At 37.6% G+C, this 17,254-nt stretch overlaps 1 protein-coding gene across 1 annotated transcript in view; it reads right to left on the reverse strand.

The window, feature by feature from the left end:
- PPP3R1 (protein phosphatase 3 regulatory subunit B, alpha) overlaps positions 1-17,254 on the reverse strand; it is a 60,842-nt gene that overhangs the window by 7,434 nt on the left and 36,154 nt on the right. Inside the window, exons 3-5 of the mRNA XM_041755043.1 lie at positions 5,939-6,115; positions 4,337-4,396; positions 3,248-3,432 (exon numbers count right to left, since the gene is read on the reverse strand). Of these exons, the coding sequence (XP_041610977.1) occupies positions 3,248-3,432; positions 4,337-4,396; positions 5,939-6,115 (422 nt within the window). The remainder of the gene's footprint in view (positions 1-3,247; positions 3,433-4,336; positions 4,397-5,938; positions 6,116-17,254) is intronic.

Consider the following 17,254-nt stretch of genomic DNA (forward strand, 5'->3'; position numbering starts at 1 on the left):
TTTGGTTTCTATTTCATTGATTTCTGCTGTAATCTTTGTTTTCTCTTCTCCTGCTAGGTTTAGGCTTTATTTGCTGTTCTTTCTCCAGCTCCTTCAGGTGTAAAGTTACGTATTTAGAACCTTTCTTGTTTCTTCAAAAAGGCTTGTGTTGCTGTATACTTTCCTCTTAGGACCACCTTTGTTGCATCCCAAAGGTTTTGAACAGTTGTGTGTTCATTTTCATTTGTTTCCATGAATTTTAAGTCATCTTTAATTTCCTGGTTGATCCATTCATTCTTTAGTAGGATGCTGCTTAGCCTTCATGTATTTGAGTTCTTTCCAAATTTCCTTTTGTGATGGAGTTCAAGTTTCAAATCACTGTGGTCTGTAAATAAGCAGGGAATTATCCCAATCTTTTGGGATCAGTTGAGATCTGATTTTAACCCAGTATGTGATCTACTCTGGAGAATGTTCCATGTGCGCTCAAGAAGAATGTGTATATTCTGTTGCTTTAGGATGGATGCTCTGAATATATGTGAAGTCCATCTGATCCACTGTGTCATCCAAAGCCCTGGTTTCCTTGTTGATCTGCAATCTATGATTGAAGTGAGTGGGGTGTTAAAGTCCCCTATTACCAATGTGTTTCTTTAATTTTGTTATTAATTAGTTTATATAATTGTCTACTCCCATGTTAGGGGCATAAATATGTATAATTGTTAAGATCTTTTTGTTGGCTGGACCCTTTAATTAATGATATAGTGTCCCTCTTCATCTCTTATTACAGTGTGGTTTAAAATCTAATTTGTCTCATATAAGGATTGCTACCCTAGCTTTCTTTTGATGTCCATTAGCATTATAAATGGTTTTCCACCCCCTCACTTTCAATCTGGAAGTGTCTTTGGGTCTACGATCAGTCTCTTACACACAGCATCTCAATGGGTCTTGCTCTTTTCTTTTTTTTGGGGGGGGGGTGTCTTGCTCTTTTAACCAATTTGATACCCTGTGTCTTTTTATTGGGGCATTTAGCACATTTCCATTCAGAGTAAACTAATGAAAGATACGAATTTAGTGACACTGTATTACCTATAAAGTCACTATTTCTATATACTGTCTCTGTTCCTTTCTATGTTACTTTGGGGTTTCTCTTCACTTATAGGATCCCCTTTAATATTTCATGCAGGGCTGGTTTAGTGATCACAAATTCTTTTAGTTTGTTCATCCTGGAAGCTCTTTCTATTTTGAATGACAGCCTTGCTAGATATGGTATTCTTGGCTGCATGTTTTTCTCGCTTAGCAACCTGAATACATCATGCTAGTCCTTTCTGGCCTGCCAGGTCTCTGTGGATAAATCCACTGCCAGTCTAATGTTTCTACCCTTGTAGGTTACAAACCTGTCCTGAGCACTTTCAGGATTTTTTCTTTGTCTCTGAGATGTTCAAGTTTCACTATCATATGCCGAGGTGACAGATTTTTACTGATTTTGATGGGGATTCTCTGTGCCTCCTGGACTTGAATGCCTGTTTTCCTTCCTTGGGGAAGCTTTCTGCTATAATTTGTTCCAATATATCTTCAGTGCCTCTCTCCTTTTCCTCTTCTTCTGGGATCCCAATTATTCTAATATTGTTTCGCTCTATATGGCATCACATGTCTCTTGAATTCTCCCCTCATGATCCAGTAGTTAGTTACCTTTTTTCTCAGCTACTTTATTCTCCATCACTTTGTCTTCTATATCGCTAATTCTCTCTTCTGCCTCATTTATCCTAGCAGTTAGAGCTTCCATTTCTTAACGCATCTTATTAATAACCTTTGTGATTTCGACTTGGTTAGATGTTAGTTCTTTTATTTATCCAAGCGAGGGATTCTCTAGTGTCTTCTGTATTTTTTTCAAGCCCAGATAGTATCTTTATGATCGTTATTCTGAACTCTAATTCCAACATCTTACTTATATTCATATTGATCGGATCCCTGGCAGTCAGTACTGACTCTTGGTTCTCTTTTCTTGCGGTGGGTTTTTCTGTCTTGTCACTCTAGCAGAGAGTGGTTGCTCTTCTATTTGTAGAATTGCAGCAATCCTTTTCTTAGATCTCCAGTGGAGTTTGCAGGTGTTCAGAATGATTTGATAGCTATCTAGCTGAATTCCTGGGACCAGACAAAACAAAGGTCTCCTACTCCTCTGCCATCTTGGATTCCTCCCCCCTCCTTCTCAAGCTAACTCTTCCAAAATCATCCAGTCTGTTCTTTAAAATAGAGCACCACCCTACTTTTTGAAACAACATGCAGACAGTATTCCCTTGAGATGAAGGAATATAAAGGATAATATGAACTTCTACTTAAATGCCAAGCAGCAACCTTAGTCCTTATATGACACACAACCACAGTCATTTGTTTTTCCTTGTGTGGCCTAAATAAAAGATGAAAAGGGAGGAGGGAATCTGCCTACAGAAGCATCCAATCGTAACTGAAGAATTTCAAAACGTTTCTCTCTGTTATCTTGGCCTCTCCTCTGGATTCTCTAGTATCTCTAGCTTGCACTTATAACTTCCTGTAAAATACCAAAAGGCTGATATGTTTGCTTTAGGGGAAAAGTAATGAAAGGATGAGTGATTGTGTTGCTGTTTGAAGCAGTCAGTGGTGGTAAGACCCTGGATGTACCGAAGAAAGGCAACAAACTGGAAGGTCATCTGTGGCCCCCATTTCCACTTCCAGTGAGTTTTCTTAGGGCTCCCTGTAACTGCAGTCCCTGCACCTGTGGGGCCCTTCCCCTAACACACAAGAACCAGCCACCGATAGCTTGGGAGAGGGAGGAGGGCGGAATCACCACTGACACTGCCTCACTGAGGAGTCTGAGATGCATGTGGACTCCATTTCTGTTACCCTGGTGAAGCCAACCTTCTGTCCAGATTCCTCACTGAAACCCATGAACACAGAGCTTCCACCAGGATTTTCAAACATACTTATTTTTAGATAAACAACCTTAAGAATATACCCTGGTTATAGTAGGGGGGCTACCAACAATAAGCAGAAGTGACTAGTTCCGTTCCTGTGGTTTGTTACCAAATAATCACTGAGAATATGAATTCTTGAGAGTGACAGTTGTTAGTCATTAACAATTGCCAGGAACACTTAAAAATTTTTAATATGGGCCATCAGGCAAAATCAAATATGTAAATTTCTAGGGCAAAACAAGTATAAGGAATGCAACCTATGAAGTGGTTTTGTAAAGGACTTTAGAGCCTAGTGGTCGGAAGAAGCAGCCCTTTGTACTTACGGCACAGAATTCCTCGAAGGATATTCGCCCGTCTCCATCCTTATCTGCGTTTATTATGGTTTTGTCTACGATCTGCTGTAACTGTGTATCTTTCAGATTGTTCCCCACCATCATCTTCAGCACCTGGAAGAGTTCCCCATTGGAAATATAGCCATCTTTATCCATGTCATAGATACGGAAAGCAACTAAAAAGAGAGTAAGGAAAATCAGTGATAGTTATAAGGCAACCACAGGAAAATACTCGGAATGAGGAAGAAACAGTAAGTGGTCAAATATGGAGAATTAGAACTATGAGGATGGCTCCTTCCCACACTGGATCTTGTCTCTAATAGGTAAGAGTTGGGCTGAGGACAGGCTTTGGCTGTCAAGAGTGCTGGGGCGTACCTCGGGGTTACATTATTTAACCTTTAAGCTTCAGTTTCTACACATAAAATTGGGACTAACAGTTCCAACCTCCCGCGTTCTTTAGAGTACTATAGGATGACAACTAATACATGAGAATTGCTGAGAACAGTGTCTCAAACACAGCAAAGTTCAATGAAAGACAGCAACTGCTATTACTATTATTCTCATTTACATTAAGAATTCATTTACAAAGGATGTCTGCATCTATCCTGTGCCTCAGAGAACTGTGATTGAGTAAAATGTCTCTCTAGTTAAGAGCTGACTACCTTAAAAAGGTACCAGATGTCCTCTGTAATAGAGGCTGCTTACAGTAACCAAAACAGTGGACTTATAGCTAAATATGTATATGATAAACTAAGTTCACCTAATCACATTAGAACATTTTTCCCCACTTTCATAAAAAAAAAATCTCTTATCCAAGACATGTAGTTTACATAGCTGTTCTCAGTAGAAGGAAACTTTTGTTTCTATCCAACTAAAAAGCAACAATGACATTGTTTTTAAAAAATACTAGTTGTAAATATCCTAAAAGGATTTTCTCCAGAATTTAAAATTGCTGTTAGGTATATATTAAGGATCCAGAATAGAAGACATCTTTTATAATATTTTAAAAGGAAATTACGATGTAGTATGGGGTAGAGTGGTATAAAAGGGAAAATGAACTCACTGAAGAAAAATACTTACACCTCAACTTCTGTTCCTTGTCTCCTTTGACACTGAACTGAGAGACTCCCTCAATGAATTCTGAACAAGAATAGAAAGTGTTTACAAATCAGAAGTTTCTATTCTTTATACAGAAAAATACACACACACACACACACACACACACACATTCACAAAAGCATGTCTCCCTGCAACAAAAGAAAAATATTACTAAGCAGTGTTTTAAACTGAAAATGCTAAATTTCAAACTTCGACAAAAAAGGTTCCATATATTTTTTTTTAATCTGAACTTGGGAGTTCTCTAGGGTGAAATCAATTTGAACAGTATTTATTAAGCAACAGAGAGCTTACTAAAAAGAAACACATTCTTTAAGCTATTTAACTGTTTCTTTTTGGAATCTAACTATTCTAGGGGGCTTTTTAAAAAAAGATCAAGCCCTGTGTTGGGCTCTATGCTCAGCAGGGAGTCTTTTCCCTCTCCTTCTGTTCTCTCTCTCTCTCTCAAGCAAATGAATATCTTTAAAAATAAAGAAATGTAAAAAATAAAAAGATCATGGTGTTCCTGGCTGAGTCAGTAGGTAGCACATGCAACTCTTGGTCTCGAGGTTTTCAGTTTCAGCCCCCACACTGGGTGTAGAGATTACTTAAAAACAAAATCTTAAAAAAAGAAAAAAGTATTAAAAAAATTATATGTTGTTTTGGGTTTTTAGAAATTTTTATTTATTTTAAGTAATCCCTACAACTGACATGGGGCTTGAACTCATGATGCCAAGATCAAATCCCATGCTCTTCCAACTGAGCCAGCCAGGTGCCCTTCTTACACACTGTTTTGCCAGAACAAAAATAATTCTGAATTTCTGGTTCCAAAATTCAGTCCCATTTAAATGAAAATGGCACTTGTGAAAATGATCATTTTTCTTCACTGCCTGCTAAACACTAAGTCATAAAATCAGCTTTAGATCCCCATTCATTGTAAATTCAGTTCTTGAAACTAAAATAACAAAATCTGTTGATTAAAATCATAGAATCAAATATAAAATTTTGTATCATGGTAATATTATCAAAAATACTACTGTTTAAAAAAAAAATACTACTGTTTTACATAAAAATCTAGATTAACTCAAATAATCTTTTGTATAATGCTCACATCCTTATTACTACAGTTTAATTTATTGGTTAGTGCAAGTCTCGTTCTTTATTTTATTTTTAAAGTCTCATTCTTTAAAAAAAAAAAAAAAGGTTTCTAAAAATGCAGTTCTGGGGTGCCTGGGTGGCTCAGTCGGTTAAGCGTCTGCCTTCGGTTCAGGACATGACCTCAGGATCCTGGGATGGAACCCTGCTCAGTGGGGAGCCTGCTTCTCCCCCTCCCTTTGCCACTCCCCCTGCTTGTAATCTCTCAGTCTGTCAAGTAAATAAATAAAATCTTTAAAAATAAATTTAAAACAGTAAAATATCTTAGTTCATTAAGGTTCATATACCACAGATTGAGAATTTAACATAATGAATTATACAATCTCCAAAAAACATATTTTTAAAAAGCTAAATGTCAGACATTTCATATACAGAACTGTAAAACTAGTTATAGATTACCTAACTTGTTAAATTAAAAAAATACTTTCTTACCTTTAAAGTCTACTTCTCCATTCCCATCTGTGTCAAATATATCTATTACTCGCTGTACTAAAGGATTCTGTTGTAACTCAGGCAGAGACATGAACTCCTCCACACTCAAAGAACCCGAATTGTCCAAATCGAGCTTCTTAAATCTCTTTCCTAGCCTTTTAATTTCATCAGCATCAACTAAAAGCAAACCAAAAGAGGTAGCAAGATTTACAAATGATTTTATCAAAATTAAAGGGAAAAAATCCAGCAGTTAATCAATAGTTTAATTTCTAGTTTAACTGATAGAGTTACATGAACTATTGGTTAATTCCTTATAACAGAGAAAGTCGATGATATTTTTATTTGGTTACCTTTTTGTTTGCCTGCCCACGCCATAACCAACTGTATACCGCACCAAGATATTATAGGATTGCAATGCTAAGCTGATCATGGAAGTCAGGTGATTCCTACTAGGCAAGCTAAATCAATCTCCGTTCTGTACCAGAGTATCTTGATTTTCACTTATCTTTTTAAAGTTTATTTCTAATAGTTCATGGTTTGAACATGGTTCAGAATTCAAGGCCTCCCTCCTATCCCACCCTGCAGACATCCAATTCCCCTCCTTAGAGGCAATGTTGCCAGTTTCTTGAGTATTCTTCCAGAGATACTCTTAGCAAGTAAATAAAACACAAGCTTTCATCTTTTTTAACCAAAAGAACCAGAGCTAACAAAATTAAGTTTTCAATGCCTTAAAGAAAAATAAACTTAAGAACCGTTTGTATTAGTTTGTGATTACTCTATAAAAATTCAGTATCAGGTCTCTTAGCAGCATATACATTCTTGAAGAAGATCATTTTCTCCTAAATTACATTACTGTTTTCATTTCTTTAAGAAATCAGACTAATTCATACAAATAATTTTAATCACTGATAACAGAACAAAATATTAAAAGCATAACTTCCTAAAAGAAACTTTTAAAAGAAAATTAACAAGTCAAATGTTACGCAGCCCATGGGTGTACATGTATTATAGCCCACAATATTAGAGAGTGAGACTGCAAACTGTTCTTGAAAATTCAAATATATGGCATCCTCATTATAAGAACTTAAAAGCTAAAGAACAGATTTTTTAAATATAAAAATATCATCTTAAAATGGAATACAAACTCTAATTATCTGCACTACTGAAGTACACACTGTCCAACTAGCAGGTGCTGCTCTGTATGAAGCAGTTCATATGCAACTGGTAAAGGGAGTCATGTCAGTCCTGGAGCAGAAACGCCACTGGTACGCAGGGACTTTTCCTAGTGTGTTATGAAGGGAAAAGGACCAAGTTTTCTCAAATTAAAGAGCAAGTCTTAATAAAATAAAATCTTAAAAAAAAAAAAAAGGTGAAAACAAATGCCTTTAGAGAAAATAACTCCAAGTTTAGTGGCTTCAAAACCTTCAAGGCTTTTTCAACATTGTTATCGGGTGAAAAGCACAGATAACAAATGAACAAGCTGCAAATGTACTTCCTCATCTCTCCACCTCCGTGTCTCCCCGCCACCAGCCTCGAAAAGCAATTAACAAAAGTGACTATAACCTGGCTCATTATTTAATTTTTACAAAATTAGTTTCTGCTGAAGTAGATGTCCTCAAGGAAGAAAGTTCAAAATAGAAAGCACAAGTCCTAGTTTAAGGCTAATAAATGAACTGCTATGATGCTTAATACAAATACCACAGGTTATTTGTGCTGAAAAATTTCAGATCTTTATAGTTTTTCTAAGTACTGTTACAAAGCTGCATAGAGTGGCCTATCCAATCCATACTTTCCCCAGATATGTGATTTTTTGCAGCATTTGAGATGTTCAAGAATACATACTGAATTTACCACAGAACAGAAATGCCTTTCACGATTCATCTAATAACCACTGCTTCCAACAACTAAACACACACTCCATGAACACATCAACTACAAAGAGCCTTTTATCCCTCTATTAAAGTATATTCCTTAATGAACAGATGATAAACTGTTCAGATAAACCTTATTTTCTGATTTTCCATGAGTACCTGATTTTCTGTATTTCATGAAATTGGATACCTGTACTCTTGGAGAAAAACACTTCACTTTAAGTCCCTCAAATGCTTTTCATTTATTTATTTACCCATCTCTCCTACCCCAGACCAGAAATCACGACTTTTCATTGTTCTTCTATACACTACATATAAAAGGTGCTCAATGAATGTTTTAAATGAGCACTGTGTTTCAGATTTAAAATTTACTGATCAGGGATGGCTGGGTGGCTCAGTGGTGAAGCGTCTGCCTTTGGCTCAGGTCGTGATCACCAGGTCCTGGGATCACGTCCCACATCGGGCTCCCTGCAGGGAGCCTGCTTCTCCCTGTGCCTGTGTCTCTGCGCCTTTCTCTCTCAAATAAATAAAATCTTTTTAAAATAAATAAATAAATAAATAAATAAATAAATAAATAAATAAATAAATAAATAATAAAAATTTGCTGATCAAAGTGCCATTAGAATTTAGAGTAAAACTCTACTTATCTAATCAGACACCAATCAGCAAATCCTTCACAACAGTTTCTCCAAGTTCATAGATTTTGCTGAAAGCTACTCTCCTCTCTCTACATACCAAGGATGAGTTAACTATTTTCTGGTAATATTTAGTTTTGCCTTAGTTTACAACCAGAAACCAGAAAAGATGTTGAGGAAACGGAACACAAAGGATCACTAACGTATACTACAAGTGGAAAAGGAAAGACCGTATGTCCACCAAGAGCCTGCCATTTAGCAACAGGTCTCGAGTGCGTATCAGGAATTGGAAGGAGCAAAGGCGGAAATGCAGCGCCGTAACCCAGACACTGTGAGATTCCATTTACTAAGGCGGGGACATAAATAACGGTTCATCAAGTCACATCAGGAAACTGAGACTGAGGTGAAGGATTATGTTTCAATTACCTAGAAAACCCCACTAATCCAGAAGACAGAATTCCAGTCTTGACAAATGACTAAGGAATATTAAGAATAAAGATAAATCATCAACCAACAAATTGACTTCTTTGTACTGCCAACAATAATCTTTCTAGAAGACACATTCAGCCAAATCATTAACTCTCATGCTTACAGATATGTAGTGACTTCCTGATATAATCAGGATAAAAAAATCTAGAGCCCTCCACAATAGTTATTAGCCTCAATCTGAATTTCCATCCTTCTCTTCCCCCATTATCTTGACTTTAGCTACAATGCTCTCGGCACAGTTGATCAGAGAGCATAAATTTCATGCTTCCACTTCCTTATATACCCTCTACTGGAATGTCCTTCCCCGAACTCTCCATTTAGGAGACTCCTATCAATTTTTCTGATTTAAAAAAGGGAGGAGGGGCAGGGATCCCTGGGTGGCGCAGCGGTTTGGCGCCTGCCTTTGGCCCAGGGCGCGATCCTGGAGACCCGGGATCGAATCCCACATCGGGCTCCCGGTGCATGGAGCCTGCTTCTCCCTCTGCCTATGTCTCTGCCTCTCTCTCTCTCTCTCTCTGTGACTATCATAAATAAATTAAAAAAAATAAAAATAAAAATAAAATAAAAAAAATAAAAAAGGGAGGAGGGGCAGCCCCCATGGCGCAGCGGTTCGGCGCCACCTGTAGCCTGGGGTGTGATCCTGGAGACCCGGGATCGAGTCCCACATCGGGCTCCCTGCATGGAGCCTGCTTCTCCCTCTCCCTCTGCCTGTGTCTCTGCCCCTCTCTCTGAGTCTATGAATAAATAAATAAAATTTAAAAAAAAATAAAAAAATAAAATAAATAAATAAAAAAGGGAGGAGGTACTAACTGTTCTGTAGTTGTACGTATCACTAACTCATTCTCTGGCAAAAGCCCTTATAGCAACATTTAAAACCATTTTCTGGGGGCACCTGGGTGGCTCAGATGGTCAAGCATCTGCCTTGGCTCGGGTCATGATCTCTGGGTGGTCCTGAGATCCAGCCCCAAGGTGGGCCCTCAGCTCAGCAGGGAGTCCGCTTCTCCCTCTCCCCCTGCTCATGCTCTCTGTCTCAAATGAATAAATAAAATCTTAAAATTTGTCTTTTGCTTTAAATATCTCATGAAATATTACAAGATAGTTGATACTTATTCTGGATGAGTAGTTACAACTTTCCTCAAAGGCAAAGCAATGTGCCAGCGATCACACTTTAACTGGCTTCTTAAAAAGCCCCTCAAGTAAGACCTGGAGAGAATAAGTTCTATTTAATCTCTATTCACCACTCTCACATACCCCTCGCAGCCAAAACTCACCCTGAGATTCTTTAAGAAGCCAGTTTAATTTGAAAGAAGGGAGTATCTATTCTCCAATCACCCATTTTATTTCCTGCTTTCTGTCCCTTCCTTCCTGTGTGGATCACAATGGTAAGTAAGACAGAGATTAGATTACCTAGTATTTACTATCTAATTGAGGCTAGCTGAACAACTGGAGGAATCTGTACCTAAGTAATTACAATATATTTAAATGGTTAGCCTAGAAGGCAATGCCATAAATATTTTTTAAATCCAAGATCTAAGAAAGCTAGTTTCAAAAATAAACGATAAAAACAGTTATTTTAGGCATGGAACAAAGTAATCTATTTGGTCTTTACTGTTACCACGAAGCAGTTATTGAGCACTTGCACCCGCCAGCACTGCAGACCACATGTGCCGCAGGATTAAACGTATGCTGGAGCATGACACAGCATCTCAATTCTTGAAATATCGGCACTTACCAATCTCCTACAAATTAGGCACAGAGCTCTGAAACAGATGAAACCCATTTTGGTAGTACCATTAAATGGTTCAGGTCTGCACTTAGTACAAGTTAAATATTAAGGATTAGATTCCAAATTTTGGTACCAAGTTTCATCAAAGATTTTTTTCTACTGCTTGGGATCATACTCCCTTAAAACAGATGGACAATGGGGGGTAAAAAACACCTCACCCTCTTGACTCATCTTGTGACTCAGAGATACTCTTTTTCATATGTTTTGCCAAGTTAAAACATGTTATTTTTCTTCTTATAAGGATACCTTTGGAAAGACTATCATTTTTAATGGTTGAAAATGCCTACAATATTCAATTTATATTATACAAAGTACTAATAAAATAAAGAATCTTATAAAAGTCATATACATCATTTTCTTAAATTTAACCAAGACATTAAAAAGTTGGATCTTTTCATCAGTTTATGAAATTTAAGTTGTTAATAAGGAACTGATGGATTGCTAACACAGAAAACACCAAATTAAACTGTGGAGACCTTACCCAGATCCTTGCACCTTCACTATACTCAAGGATAAAGATAAAATCTAGATGGTTACTTCATTTTAACAAGTGATTTCAGGAATCTCATTAACACATAAAATAATTAAGAATTTCCTTTGGAGAATTCATTTGGCTACAGGATTTTTTTTTTTTTTTTTTTTTTTTTGCATTTAGATAGTGGGTTTTTTAAAGTTTTTTTTTGTTTGTTTGTTTTTACATCTATGATAATCACACACACAGAGAGAGAGAGAGGCAGAGACACAGGCAGAGGGAGAAGCAGGCTTCATGCACCGGGAGCCCGACGTGGGACTCGATCCCGGGTCTCCAGGATCGCGCCCTGGGCCAAAGGCAGGCGCCAAACTGCTGCGCCACCCAGGGATCCCGCTCTTGAAACTTTTAATCCGGTATTTTGCAAAATGTCCCTCAGCTTGAACCTGTTGATGTCTTCTCATGATTAGAATGAATTTGGGCATTTGGGGCAAGAATACCATAGAAATGATGATGTGTCCTCATCAGCACATTGTTATCAAAGGATTCATGGTGTCAATGTCTTTTTTGCTAGTGACGTTAACCTGGGTCACCCGGCCAAGGTGGTGTCTGTCAGATTTCTCCACTATAAATCTATTACCTCTCCCTTTGTATTAAAAGTATCAGAGAAGGGGGGCTGGGGGGGGCAATACTTTGAGGCTATGCAAATAGCCTATTTCTCCTCAAACTGTGACCCAACTTTAGCACCTATAGGTGAATCTTGTGGGCAAGACTTTATTACTATTTGCTTAACAATGATTTTCTTTTCCCCTCTTTCTTCCTACATTAATTGAAATGTTCCTATTTAAAAAAAATTAAAAACTGTTCCTTCTCCATTTATTTCCTTATTTAATTATTCACATCACAGCATGGATCACAGATATTTTCCATAGGTTAAAGTCCAATACTGTCATTACTTGTTAGTCAAATTTTTCCAGCTTTGTTTAGGTACTACCTCAAGTTGGCTCCTATGTGACTTACAACAATCCCCATTTTGAGCACTTCCTTAATTTCTGGCACCATGAAAATTTCCAGCCTCATCCTGACTGTATGGTGATTTATTTCCAAGAAGAGCTTCCCCAATCTACTTTCTATGGTACGGTATTTAGAACTATATTATAGAATGAAAACTGTTAGGAAAGATTACTCTAACAAGGAATCTCAGAATCTCCACCTAGAAATATTCTAGAAAGAACTACCAAGCATAACAAAATTACTTATGAAGAAACATGAACTGAATGACTCTTATAAAGACTGCCACAAGAATAAATCATTACAGTGTCATCAATACAAGGTACTGGGGTAGTTTCTCAACATAAAGTTTAATTTTGACATTGTAAGGTCTTTTGTAAAATATATCTCCTTACAAAGGAAGACTGTATTTTCATGTTAACCCAAATAAGCTGCAAAAACCACCAGAGGGCGCAGTCGAGATTGTCACAGATAAAACATTCATAAGCAGTTCCAAAAAAAAATCCCAAATTCTGTAATGACCTTGTGTATGATTAGCAGTTTAATATTTACATTGTGTAAGTAACTGTTTGACAACAAAGCAAAGAAACAATCTACCAATATTATGAAATAACAGAAAAAGTATTTTATGCAATACGATCATACAGTCACACAAATTTAGGGGATATCATAATTTTCTAATCCAAGAGGCAACATGCAGTTTTGGTGTTTCTAGATTATAGTTTTCATATAATTAAAAAAAAAAAAAGTAGGGGCACCTGGGTGGCTCAGTCGGTTCTGTGTTGGTCTTCGGCTCAGGTCATGATCCCAGGGTCCTAGGATCAAGCCCAACATTGGGTTCCTTGCTCAGGGGACAGTCTGCTTCTCCCTCTCCCCCTAACCCTCCCCGCTGCTCATGCTCTTGCTGGTTCTCACTCAAATGAATAAAAAAATCTTTAAAAAAAAAATGAACTGTCAAATGTGCAAAAGCTAGACATCAGCACCAAGAAAATAATTATCAAGTTGTAGAATGCTAATAAGAAATTTTAAGCCAACTTTGAGAAATAACTGACACTCCAAAAATACATCATTAAATACAGTTCTATAGGTTTTGACAAACGTATAGTGATAATATGCATCACTACAATCAATATAAAAGCACATTTCCATCATCCCAAAATGTTCCCTTACGCTCTTCTACAGACAATCATGTCCCCTACCACCAACAGCAAGTAACCACTGTTCTGCTTTCTGTAATGTCTAGAATTTCATATAATAAATGGGATCATATATGACATACTCTTGTATATATCTACTCTTTCCAATTTTAGTATATGTGCTGCCGAAGCGAGCACTCTACTCTTGTATATATCTATATTATCTACTTTTTCTCTAGTTTTCTATACTAATTCAAGCTGTTTCAGAGGTCAGTAGTTTGTTCCTTTTTATTGCGGAGTAGTACAGTCCACTCTATGGATACACACACTCCTTTTTTTATGCATTCACCGGTTACTAGACACACCTGTTTCCTGTTTGGGGCTATAAGAAGTAAAGCTGCTAAGAATATTCACAAAGTCTTTTGTCAACAAATGTTTTCCTGGACTTGCTGAATCACAGGGTAAGCATATGATGAACTTTCAGTGACCATCACAAACCTTCCCACAGCGGTGTACCATTTTACACTCTCCTCATCCATGTGTGAGAACTCTAGGAGGTCCCCATTTGGAGCTCCTGTCAACATGTGGTACTGTCAATCTTGTTAAGTTTAGCCATTCTAGTGGGTGGCAGCCGTCTGTATAGTTTTAAACTGTACTTCTCTGAGGACTAAGGATCTTGAGCATCTTTTTCAGGTGATTATTGTCAATTCATCTATCTTCGTTTGTGAAGTGACCATTCAAATCTTTTATCCTTTTTTTTTTTTTTTAAGATTTTATTTATTCATGAGAGACACAGAGAAAAAGGCAGAGGAAGATACACAGGCAGAGGGACAAGCAGGCCCCTCAGGGAGCCTGATGCGGGACTCAATCCTGGGTCTCAGGGATCATGACCTGAGCCGAAGGCAGACGCTCAACCCCTGGGCCACTCAGGCATCCCTCTTTTATCCTTTTAAAAACTGGGTTGTCGAAAGAGTTGTGAAATTGTCTATATACTGACTGATGCAAGTCCTGTCAGAGAGTAGGTTTCTCAAGTATTTTCTCCCAATCTATAAGCTGCCTTTTCATAGGAGCAAAAAAGTGGGGACATGGGGGGCTCCATCAGCTGAGTGTCAAGACTCCTAATTTTGGTTCGGGTCATGGTATGAGGCCCTATGTCAGCATCAGTGCAGAGTCTGCTTGGGATTCTCTCTCCTTCTCCCGCTGCCCCTCCCCTCCACTCATGCTCAATTAATCAATCTAAATAAAGCAGCAAAAATGTTCAATTATGATGAAATCCATTTTCTTCTTTTATGATTTGTATTTTATATGTATTAAAAATCTTTGGGATCCCTGGGTGGCGCAGTGGTTTGGTGCCTGCCTTCGGCCCAGGGCGCGATCCTGGAGACCTGGGATCGAATCCCACGTCAGGCTCCCGGTGCATGGAGCCTGCTTCTCCCTCTGCCTGTGTCTCTGCCTCTCTCTCTCTCTGTGTGACTATCATAAATAAATAAAAATTTAAAAAAAAAAAATCTTTGACAATCCTCGGTCATGAAGATTTTCTCCCTTCTTCTAGAAGTTCCATAGTTTTAGCTTTTATGTTTAAATCTATGACCCATATAATTTTCTGTATATGGTATAAGTAAGGGAAGGATAGAGGTAAATTTTTATTCCATATAGAAATATAGTTGTATTTTATTGAAAAGTATCCCTTACAATGGTATCTTCAATGCATTTGTGAAAAATCAGCTCTACAGGGGTGCCTGGGTGGCTCAGTTTGTTGCATCCAACTCTGGATTTTGGCTCAGGTCATGATCCCAGTTGTGAGATAAAGCCCTGTGTCAAGCTCCACGCTCAGCACAGTCTGCTTGAGATTCGCTCCCCCTTTCTCTCTCTCCCCCCTTCCTGCTCATACTCTCAAATAAATAAATAAATCTTTTAAAAAATAAATTATACAAATCAACATGTTGTACATCTTAAATTTACACATGATACTGACACAATGTCAACTATATACAGATTAGAAACAAATCAAAATATATATTTACCAGTGAAGCTACATGTGTGTGTATATGTGTATACAGGTGTATGGACCTAAGCCCTCCACTCTGTTCCACTGATTCATTTCTGTCTTATGCCAATACTAGTCTTATGTTTTATAGTAAATCTTTAAATCAGGGAGCATTGTCCTAGTATTTTGTTTTTCTTTTTCTAAATTGTTCTGGAATTTCTTTTTTTTTTTTTGTTCTGGCATTTCTAATGACCTGTACATTCCCAAATGAAATTAACAATTAGTTTGGTAATTTTTACAAAAAGCCTGCTGAGGGGATCCCAGGGTGGCTCAGCAGTTTAGCACCTGCCTGCCTTCAGCCCAGGGCATGATGCTGGAGTCCCGGGATCAAGTCCCACGTCAGGCTCCCTGCAGGGAGCCTGCTTCTCCCTCTTCCTGTGTCTCTGCCTCTCTCTCTCTCTCTCTGTATGTGTGTCTCTCATGAATAAATACATAAAATCTTAAGGAAAAAAAAAAACAGCCTGCTGAGAATTTGCTAAGGATCAACTTGAACCTATACATCAGCCTGAGTAGAACCGATGCCTTACCAAGTCTTCCAAACCATGAATGTGGTTCTCTCTCTTCATTTATTGAGGTCTTTTTAAGTTTCTCTTAGAAATGTTTTATAGTTTCTATATACAAATATTACATTTATTAGGTTAAATTTTTACATGAATAGCTCATTTTTATTCTTTATAAATAGTATTTCTGTCAATTTCACTTTGAATTATTCATTGTGATTATATGAAATTTCCACTGATTTTGCACACTTTTTGTATTCTACAACCTTGCCAAATTCACTTATTTCTTCTAACTCAAGATTTACTATATATACAATGATATCGTTTGAAAATAAAAACTCTTATTTTTTACTCCTTCCTTTCTAATCTGAACATATTCTTTTTCTGGACTTAATGTACTGACCAGGACTTCTAGTACAATTGTGACTACGTTTGGTCGGAGTGGAAAAACTATGTCTTTTTTCCCCAATCTTGGATGGGAAGCATTCAGTCTTTCATTATTAAGTTTGATGTTAACTATAGGGTTTTTACAGATGCTTTATCTAGGAAGTTCCCTTCTATTCCAAATTTGCTAAGAGTATTTACCACTAAACTCTGTCAAAGATTTTGCTACATCTATTGATAAGATCATTGTTTTTTTTCCTCTTCTTCTATCCACATAGTGAATTATATTGTCTACTTTTTTTTTTTATAAAGAATTTTTATTTTATTTTATTTATGATAGTCACAGAGAGAGAGAGAGGCAGAGACACAGGCAGAGGGAGGAGAAGCAGGCTCCATGCACCGGGAGCCCGACGTGGGATTCGATCCCGGGGTCTCCAGGATCGCGCCCTGGGCCAACGGAAGGCGCCAAACCGCTGCGCCACCCAGGGATCCCGTGAATTATATTGTTTATTTAAAAACCCTACTCCAAGTATAAGTTTCACTCAGTCATGTTTTACTGTCCTTTTTACATATTGCTGGCTTCTATTTAAAAATATTTAAGGATGTTTGCATTACATTCATGGTGAATGTTGGTCTACAGTATTCTATAATGTCTTTGATATTGCTAATGGTCTAATGCTAGCTTCTATTTTTTGAAGGAAATATAGATTATGATTTTTTTTTCATTACATGTTTGCTAGAATTTACCAGTAAAGCCACGTGGCTTGGAGTTTCTTTGTGGAAAGATTTTTAAATAAGAATTCAGTTTCAGGGCAGCCCTGGTGGCTCAGCAGTTTAGCACCGCCTTCGGTCCAGGGTGTGATCCTGGAGACCCGGGATTGAGTCCCATGTCAGGCCCCCTCCATGGAGCCTGCTTCTCCCTCTGCCTCTCTCTCTCTCTGTGTGTGTGTGTGTGTGTCTCTCATGAATAAATAAATAAAATCTTAAA

The sequence above is a fragment of the Vulpes lagopus genome, chromosome 5, assembly GCF_018345385.1.
Source record: "Vulpes lagopus strain Blue_001 chromosome 5, ASM1834538v1, whole genome shotgun sequence".
Taxonomy (NCBI): domain Eukaryota; kingdom Metazoa; phylum Chordata; class Mammalia; order Carnivora; family Canidae; genus Vulpes; species Vulpes lagopus.